General features: G+C 29.9%; 1 protein-coding gene across 2 annotated transcripts in view; it reads left to right on the top strand.

Moving 5' to 3' along the window:
- The first annotated feature begins 7,349 nt into the window (after positions 1 to 7,349).
- The window catches only part of LOC100570101 (nose resistant to fluoxetine protein 6-like), a 16,393-nt gene continuing 12,903 nt past the window's right edge, over positions 7,350 to 10,839 (top strand). For both annotated transcript variants that reach the window (XM_003246202.4, XM_016806530.2), the window contains exons 1-3: positions 7,350 to 8,023; positions 8,930 to 9,153; positions 9,394 to 9,611. In XM_003246202.4, coding sequence (XP_003246250.2) covers positions 7,663 to 8,023; positions 8,930 to 9,153; positions 9,394 to 9,611 — 803 coding nt within the window. In that variant the 5' untranslated portion in view covers positions 7,350 to 7,662. The remainder of the gene's footprint in view (positions 8,024 to 8,929; positions 9,154 to 9,393; positions 9,612 to 10,839) is intronic.

The raw sequence follows: 10,839 nt of genomic DNA, 5'->3' as shown, positions 1-10,839 counted from the left end.
AATGGTTTAAAATGTTTGTTATTATTATAGTGCCCAACGATCATATTTATAACCGAATTCAATTGCAACTATTATAAGAATTTCTACTATTATTAGTTAATTTATTATGCCCAACAACAAACGATCGATAAATAGTCCCGCAGTTCTAGCACGCAAGAAGCGGGAAACACGAGCCGCGGAAACAGACGAGCAAAGAGAAGCCAGGTTGAGGACCAACCGAGAACGTCAGTCCCTGGCCCGCTTATCCGGGACAGACGAGCAAAGAGAAACCAGAGTGAGGACAAACCGTGAATGTCAGTCACGGGTCCGCTCATCTGAGACAGCCGAGCACCGAGAAGCAAGATTGGGGACCATGCGAGTAATGGGTGCTCGATCCAGACGAACCACCGAATTGAACCTTTGTGCACTACACTATGATGCCGATATTAATTACAGCACACACCCAAGCGTGGCCATCGGAATAATGGATCCCTTTCGGAATAATAATCCCTTTTTGATTATGTTAATTAACTTTTAGAGATTAATACATATGGAGTAGGTATTTTTAATGGGCGACGAGGTGCACGGGATCAGCTAGTAATAGATAAAGCGATAGTCCCTCAACGAAAATATTCTTCATTGGAATTAAAATATATGAGCAATTATAACAATAGCAATTTTTTGTTTTTAATCTAAAACCCACCTACTACACCGTTTAACTAAAATATTACATTTAACAACAACAAAAAAGTTTATCGGAAAGTCAAATTAATTTTTTGCAAACGTTTGAAGTAAGACATGAGATATTCACCTGTAAATTAACAAATACCCATACAACGATTTTTTTATTATATTTACAAATCTACTGACCGTAAGAAAGTACTTGAAATTTTCATAACATTTTTATTAAATCATTTTCTATATATGATAACATTGTAGGAATATTTTGACCCGTTTTGAGTTATTTATACTTTTAGGTAGACATTTTCAATTTTTTTAAATTTTATCCTATAAATGTCTATACGTAATTTTTATTCATTGGGTCAAAAGGTGTTCAACTTTTATAGCTAAGGATTGAAAATTTAAAAAAAGAATTAAAAAAATAAAAAATAAAAATAAAAAATACTACTAATTAAAATTAAATAATATTAAGATGTCATGTTATTTCCACATAATAACCTATCTTACTCTTTATTCTATCGTATAACTTTTCATTACAACAATACTGACGCCTGACGGACTCGAAACAGTTCTTAATCTTTGCTGTTAAAACTCGACTGTGAAAACACTAGGTGTTATATACAACAATTATACTTCAATTTCTATCGGTTAGGTGTAAGGCGTAGGTCAATTTTAGGTAGGTAAAAATAATGTAGCTAGCTGTGACTATCTTACCAAATGACTTATCCTAAATACCAATCTAAACCACATTATAATATGTACGTAATCATATACGATCATATCGTAATATTATACGCGCCGCGTAAATATAAATATAATTATAATACCCAGGCGCTCGCTGGCGTAACATTAATAATAATGATATCACACAACTCATGATTATATCCCCTACAATCACAAAAGTTATGGTGCCGATTCGTTTTTCCCTCGAGCTCTGCAGTCATTACCTAATAAAATATCCCCATCAATTGATTTTTTTTTGTTTCTAGTCGTAATAAATGTATGTGCAATGTATAATGATGTTTAATAGTTATTAATATTTTCCATTTAAGTAATTAGTTATATTTCTGTTTTTGTACTTTGTATAGTTCTTTATTTCTTTTCCTTTTTGTTTATTGTAATCAAAATATGTAAGTTTCCGTTCGTGTAATTTGTCAACTGTATTATACCTTATATTCAAAGGGCTCAAGCCCGTTAAATCAATTAAATAAATAAATAAATAAATAATATCGATGGTACCGCGTATACAGTACGTGTGTAGTAGTATAGTAATAGACAATAGCGCGATGCTACCGCGTATTCAGCGCGTAGTTATTTATTGCAAAATAAAAAAATTTTAATACAAGACATGACCAAAAAACCAAAAAAAAAAAACCAAAAACTTAAATATAAATGATAAAAATATAATGTGATTATCCTGAGAAAGTAAAAGAGGGATCAGGGATGTTCCGACAAGGTTTCATTCAGCGAGAATAACGGACTAGATGTCCATCGTCGAAAATAACCAAAGCGTAATCACGTGTTTACAAACATAGGTACCTTTGATTACAGTTTTTTTTTATTTTTATTTTTTTACTTTACTTTATTTTGAATGTAAATCTGAGAGCAGATTTTAAATGGCGAAGTGGGTAACTGTAACGATTTGCAGATCACTGATTCGTCATTTATGTCACACTCGGCGAATTTGCTTAGATAGACAGAGCACAGGAACGTAGAGTACGAGCCTATACATTATTTGCACCACCATCAGTCGAGTTAGAATCGCGAAGTAGAGACTATATCCACCAGCAGCCATATCTACATATTAAAGCGAATAATAATTTACCTAATAGATAAATCATATAAATCAATATTGTTTCAACTCGTACTCCGCTACTCCTGTGATCTTCAATGAACTACTCTCAACAACAGGGTTACTCAGGTTTAGCGTACTGCATAATAATATAACTATTTTAGACATTTAATAAATTATTATATACGCTGCTAAGTCGTGTTCGATTGTGTTAGTTTCTTGGACCTGTAAAGTATAACTTAGAAAACTTTCTTTATATCAGTCCAACAACCCGGTTCTCGAGACCGGTTCGTGTAGAAGGAATAGCCAGCCATCTACTCCTTAACTGGATAGGATTAGGTATAATTAATATCAACAATCACTTGGTTTAAATTACCAAGGAGGTGTGTTACAATACTTTAAAATATTATTGATAATTTGGTTAAGGTATAATTTGTTCTTCTGAATCTGCAACCTGATCAACTTGATCTACTTCGGTTGGAAAATCACAATCACTCATTGTATGACAATTTAAAACAATTTAAATAATGAAAACAAGAGTATACGGTTGATGCAATAAAATTATTAACAATCTGTAGGAACGTCATGCAGACAACAGCGAACACGATACAAATAATACGAATCCAAGTAATAAATATTACAATAGTGTAAAACAGCGTCGGGCTCCACATGCAATATTGTAAAAGTGTATAACTGATTGTGCGCTAATGTACAATTGGAAATTTGTTATTCCTAGTTTGTACACACAAAAATAATATTATTTTCTAATAAAATTATGAAAATATGATAATACCATGTTCCACATCGTCGCCTAAGTTTATTGAATACATCTAATATATTTAGCTATGGTTGTTTAAGGTTTAAATAAATCTAAAAAAAGTGGGCAAGAAGGAAACCACACTCTGTAGTCTGCTGTGCAGTAGGTGTCGAGTGTAACCTCGTCATTGAGTAAGTCACTCTAATGGATGTATTAAATTTGAATTCAATGATGAATCATTGCATAGGTATACTGTATAATTAATTAATATTAATAATATTTTATGATTTATTTTTATTGTCATATTAGTAAATTATTTTACTAATAGTAAATAGTAATACACATACACTAATATGGAAGGTTGAACTACTAAAGAAAAATATTGCATTTATTATATTCTTAATTATTATGTACAAGTATATATTATATTTGTATCATTTATCATCGATGTTAACTTTTTACCTTTGAGTAAATACCGACTAACCGTTGAATGGCGTGAAATGTGAATAGGTTCATTGGTTCATGCTGTACGTAGAATATAAGTGGGCAATATATATATATATTTTTTAATTTGTAATAAATTTATTATTTTATTAACTTATAGTTTATTTATTTATTTTTCATTTTCTTTTATAAATATATAAAATTATTTTATAATATTATTAGGACTTCATAACACAAAAAGGTATGGGGGATGTATAATGATAGCCACTCTTCATAACTAGATAATACTAAAAATAGTGTCATCTTCATAACTATTAATATAAGCATCTGTTGTCATATACCCTTATTACCCTTTTCTAAATAAACTGTTTCATCGGCTCGGATACGCCCTCAGTGACAGTCATACGTGATGAGATATATAATATATGTTTAGTGTAATATTTTTGTGTTTTAAATAATAGAAGTACTATTTAAAATACCTGTAATATATCAATTATTGTGTTCTTGATTAATATTAAATTATTAGTAAATCAATATTAAACCTATTTCTTCTTCCTTAGTTCATCGAATACCAGCTAGCAAGTCTGCAGTCGAATTAGGTTAAGTTAAATTACTATATAATTAAATCCTTTTATATATATTTTTTTTGTGTGTATACATCTACACATATAAGAAGGTATAAATAGTAATTTAGAGTGTGTACGCAATATATATAAATATTAAATAGTAAATCATATGTAAGGGAACACGGGGCAAAACTGACTGAAAAAATGAATATTTTCATAATAATTCAGGATCTTAAAATAAACGTGATCTGTTTGCAAAGTTGTTAATTAAGTAACTTCTTGTTTACAATATTGAATTACAATACAGTGGAATATCATTCATATTTATTTTTTAACAAGTCATTAACTATTTTTAACATTTTATCGGTTTTGCCCCGATATTGGGACAAAATCGATTTGTAATGGGGCAGTACCGATGCATGGTATAACAGATACTAAAATAATGATTGAGAAAAATATAATATTAACCTCTTTTCAAAGGAACTTACTAAACCAAATACAAATAACCATTGTTTTTAAGTATTGTAACTATAATAGTAGTAAAGGTTTCATAAATTACCTATTATAAGACATTTATAACTTAATTAATATTAAATAAAAACAAATTTTAAGAGCACAAGTTGTTCTTAATAAAATAAAATAATTGATTATTAGGTTGGTGTACCTATTCCTAACCTATAATAAATAAATAGCAATTATCAAGCATTATAAAAAACTGATGAAGTGATTCTTAATCGACTCAGAATCGGTCACACGAAACTGACACACGGACATCTTATGGCAAAAACAGATCCACCCCTTTGCCCAACATGCAATACAAACTACTCCATCAAACATATCATCATCCACTGCCCAAACTTCAATGAAGCTTGAAAAGAGTTCAACATCCCAGACAACCTGTACGAAGCAATTGGGCCATTTTCAAACTTTCATAGCGTAATTTTATACTTTAAAAAAATAGAATTGTACAATAACATATAATCATTTAATGTAGAAATTAACACACGTAAGCTAATAACCTATGTAGTTGATGCTTAACCAATAAAAAAAAAAAAAAAAAAAAAACTGATCGGTTTTGCCCCGAAGTATAATTTTTACGAAATTGTTGATAGCTTACACAATATAATTAGATAAAACAAGTTAGTGATTGCAAAATAGTCTTTACAAGTTGTAGATTCATACTAGACGAGTACTAGTTGGTAATTGTAGTATAGTTATATCATTGTTAAATCTTAAATTCAAAATATGAAATTATAATAATAGGTTTTGCCCCAGTATTCGTTTTACCCCATGTTCCCCTAACCCCTAAGTACAAAAAGGAAATAAATACATACATATTACATATACCTACACATCCTATTTTCACATTACTACACTATTAATATATAATAATACCCGTGAATATTTTTAAATTGTAACAACATAACTAATCATTTGTTTTCATTTAAATATTTCTAATTTTGTCAATATTTTTAGTTCAAATGATCTTAAAAAAAATTAAGCTTATACATTTTTTAGATTTTTAGATTTCAGTAAAAACAATTAAAAAGGAACCCTGTATTTTCAAGCCTTAGCTATAAAATGTTTTTAATTTAATTAACTTTCAACGAAATTTTGACAAATTTTGTAGACATTTAAGAACTTTAGACGCTCGTAAAAAATATTTTTTAAAATAAACTTATATTTTTCTTGTAAGCAAGAACAATTATTTCATGGATCTCTTCAATGTATATTATGTAGTGAAATAACTATCGTATTCCAAAATCGTATTCCAAAAAATATTAAATAGAAAAAAGTCATTGGCAAACACGGTCTATATCTATTATCTATATATTATAGGACTATTTTTTAAACAATTATGTAAAAAAAAATAATATTATTGATTTCGCATTATAACATTATGTCGCTCGAATGCCATAACCGACAATGGTGATACTGCATGGTAATATTAATTACTAGCATAATAATGTACGTACATATTATTATACATAAACATAGGTAGGGGAGAGCGGAGTTAGTTGTTACATTTTTGGCATATCGAATTTTTATTTTTTATAATATTTATTTTACTATGGTCGTAATTGTTGTATGACCATTTATATTTTTTATAAAGTAACTTCCCAGAAACCTTTTTATGATAATAAAGTGAAAAAAATTTATAATTAGTACTAAAAAAACCCTGATCAAGTCACTAAGTCAAAATGTAACAACCTGCCCCAGGGTGGGGTAAATTGCTATAGTCCAGGGACACATTGTTCCAGTCTACATTTTGAAATATTATTACCCAAAATAAATAAAAAATCAACAGTAACAGTAACTATAAACATATTTCATAATAATAAAAACCTATACTAAGGTATAAAACAAAATATTATAAACAATTCTTCATTTTATTTAAAAAAAACTTTCAACAAGCAATATAGTAACAAATTATAAATTAATAATTTCCCTTTTCATTTCCCTATATCACAACATAATTTAAGCTTTTCATAAACTAATTGTAATTATTAATACTATTCATAAAAAAAAATTGCAGTCTTATTTGGTTCAATTTTCAGTCTTTCAATCTTCATGTAACAACTTGCCTCATATCGTTTTTTTTCTAAGATTAATTATTTATTGGAAATGGATTAATGGAATTGAATTCTTTAATTGGAATATGATGTAGTACTATATGATGAACAAATATAAAGTGAAAAAATAATCCTACCTTATCTATGAGCGTTGCAAATAAAAACTGAAAACGATGGAAAAAATTCACTTTGATAAGAAAAATCAGAAAATGATCGTTAATTCTAAACACTGATAAAATATACTCGATATTATCACAAAACATGTGGAATTAATGATAATAGAATTTATTCATCTAGTCTCCTAAGTCTTACCATAATTGTAAGTACAAAATATCGTTACTGTAACAACTTACCCGTGTAACAACTATAATTCCGCTCTCCTTTCCATAATAAAGTTGGTCGAGTACATACACATAGATAAGTAGGCCATTGGGCAAGAATATCATAATGCTGCTGAAGGCAATAGTTAAATATTTAATAGTTTTATATAATATAAACGTATCCTACTGCACATCACAGTCTCATGCCCTACGCCGACGGTCGTTCATGTCTACTATTGGACGGATGACAATCACGATAATATTTTTATATTTTATACTCAGAAAATCGCACGGCGGTAAAAAATAAGTAATACTATTTTCGTCATCACGTCATTATAATAATATATACGATATTGTACAAAAATTATACCACTGTCGTGTATATATGATAATATGAAACGATTTTCTTACTTACGCGTTTTGAACGAACGGTCGGCGTAGGTTTGTGATTTTTTTTTAAGGCACACGGTATTATAGTCTGCGTATATTTTATTGTACATTATAGAAATTGTACATAAATATCACACAGGATTCGAAAAATAAAAAATTTATGATGTTTTCGCACTCGCCGTTGCGATGGTTGACGTCGGTGTTCGTGCTGTTGACACTGGCGTCGGCCGAATTCGACGGTCAAGTTCATCGGAACGACGGCAACGGTCTATTACCGCTACCGCGGTCGTCACAATTACCATCGGCGCTCAACGGCTCCGGCGCGGCCTTTCCGCCGGATAACGGTGAAAACGTACCACCACCGAAGGACGACGACATTTACCCCGAGTCGTGGGTTTCCGATTTGTTTTACCGAGCGTTGGCCAATTTTACCATCCAGCGCGTGGACAGCTCCGCTTGCCAGCGACAAGTGGACATGTACGTTAAAAACTTACAGAACTACACCGACTGGGCCGTCAGAAGTGAGTTAACACTAAATTTGTATTAAAAAAAAATACAGTGACAAAAAATACACCAACTTGTGACTGAGGAATTAATTCATGGTTCGGAACCACCCCGGACCTAACCACTAAAAATGTTATGCACATAATATATACAACGTTATTATAAAGTTTGCAAGCCCTGGTATTTTGCAATACCACCAGCAATAGGATAAATATAACATTATTTACTAAATAGATGTTTGCAATAACCAGGTATAGGAATCGAAAATGGCAAAATCAAAATTGAATGTAACTTGTTATATTGCATCTTTTAAATATGTAATAAATAATAATCAACAATCATAGTTTTTATACTATTTAGGTATTATCATAAAATATAGGTGGTAGCCAGTAGCTATACCAAATGAAATGGTTTTAATAATTTATGCATCATATTTGTATAAAAATAATGATACCACGTTTTTAATTGTTCGTCCATATGCTAATTATTTTTAGACAGTTTTATGTCTAATGAAAAATTAAAAAGATATAAATAACTTTAGTACCTCCAATTTTGACGAAATTCAATAAAATCAAAAGCATTTGCACATTATTTTTTAGTTAAAATTTCAAAACATTTTCAATTTTACCATCGAAGAATTGAAAATGTAACGTATTGAAAATGTAATGTTTACAAGCTTACTCTTACAGTTGTTCTCACTGAAATTAAATATTATCGAATATATATTGGCACATATTTTTTGTAGGTTAAAAGTTTTTTAAGTTTAAATTCCTCAACTTACCAATAATATAATATTTTATCAAAAACAAAACGGAATGATCTGAATGTGATGACACATATTAATAAATGGGTGTACTATAGTTTGTAAGTGTATAAACTACCTATAACTACCTATAATACGATTAAAATTTATAATTTTTCAGTGGCAGAATCTTGGAATCGACATCCAATTGGCATACTAGCGGGCAACAAATATCATATGGGTATTTATGACGAATGTGTCGACGTTAATTATCCAGTAAAGGGACAGTATTGTTTGTCCGAAATACATTTGTTTCCGCCAATGGGGAAAAATTACAGTTTTCAAAAAGGAACGGATAACATTAACGACGTTGGCGACAATCACGCGTGGAAAACAATACTTGGGGTACGTAGTTCAGTAGTTGTAGTACTTGATATCCATTTGAGAAGTTCCTACGACCATTAACAAATATCACGAACAATTATTAGTTTATAATATACAGTACGAATATTAAAAGTATTCATCATAATATTAATTGATTGCTGTGCCGTCTAAAATTAAATTCAAAAAAAGAAAAAAAAGCACTCAACAAATCGTATTATGCCAAAGTACTATAATTGATACGAATTGGACATTTTTTTTCAGTGGGTCGATTCTCCGGATCTAATCAAACGAAACAGTTTGAATTTAGGGATATGCATACCGGATTCTTGTTCAGCGTTAGATCTACAGACGTCGTTGCAAAATGAATTTGACAAGGTGTTTTTACCGGAGAATTTCAAAGCTGTCGTCCAAGTAGACCCGATACTCTGTACTGTGAGTGGAGATATGTATCCTTACGACATGGCGTATTACTTAACCAGGTAATTCGACGATAACTTAAACAAAAACAATATTTTAGTTATTACGCAGTTTAGAAAAACTGAGCATTTGGATTTCCGTGAAATAAATACCTACAATTTTAGCTTAAAATATAAAATACAATCAATTCTGGCCTCTCTGGTGAATTATACAAATACAAAAAATCAATTATTTTTTTTCGAATGAGGCAAAAAAAACACAATTAACCGGGATAAGGACAGCCTAAAAAGATGCGTCATCAATGTTGTCAATGTACGCGTACCTACATCTAGTACCTGTTCTATAGTATTCAATATAATAGCAGATAGCATTGTGCCATTGGCATGTGCTGAGAGCTGATGTGTGGTAAAACAAAATATTTACGATTTACGAAATTACATTTATTTGGCAAGCATTTAAAATAATAAGTCAGTTTTGCGATTATTGATAAAACTGTTTTATAATAATATTTGTTTATTCAAAACAAAGACAACGATAATAAATATGTTAGAAAATAAAATATATTCATAGCTCCAAATTCCAGACTATGACTTTGGTTTAAGTATATTATAATTACATCCTTAAGAATATATGATTTGATTTCTTGAAAAGCTCGGTTTATGAAGAATAATGGAAATTTATATGACAATTACAAATCTATTAAATTCTAAGTGGTGTGATGAGAACAGAGAATTTTTGGTTTCACAATGATGATGTGTGTCTTTAATTGGTGTCCTAAGTCACTTCTTATACTAGAAAAATGCTCCAATCGTCAACTTCAAGGGAGGTTTTTGGTAGAAAATTGGACCTGGCTTGTTCTTGGAGGGTCGAAAGTGGAAACTTCTCAGAAATTTACGAGATAATCGGGGAAAACAAAAAAATATACAGTTAAACGGGAATAAATTGTAACAATATATCAGGAGCTTTGTATTAAATTTATACACTTTTTGACCCAACAGATAAAACTTTATTGATATTTATAGAAAAAAAAACTAAAAAAATTTAAAACTGAAAATGTCCGTAAACAGCTCAAAAAGAGTCAAACTATTTTCAAAATTGTATGGTGTATAGGAAATGCTAATATAAACATTCAGTAAAAATTTTTATGTATCTGCAGTTATTCGTTTTTGAATTACAACAAAAGAAGGAAATCGCTACATGAGAAATCGAGGTGAAATATCCAATGTTGTAAAAATTTTTAATTTCAACGATCATAAAATTTAATTTGACTTTCTTATAGATATTTTTGTT

This window comes from Acyrthosiphon pisum, chromosome A3, assembly GCF_005508785.2.
Source record: "Acyrthosiphon pisum isolate AL4f chromosome A3, pea_aphid_22Mar2018_4r6ur, whole genome shotgun sequence".
In the NCBI taxonomy this organism is placed as follows: Eukaryota; Metazoa; Arthropoda; class Insecta; order Hemiptera; family Aphididae; genus Acyrthosiphon; species Acyrthosiphon pisum.
This window is presented reverse-complemented; position numbering and strand designations above follow the sequence as displayed.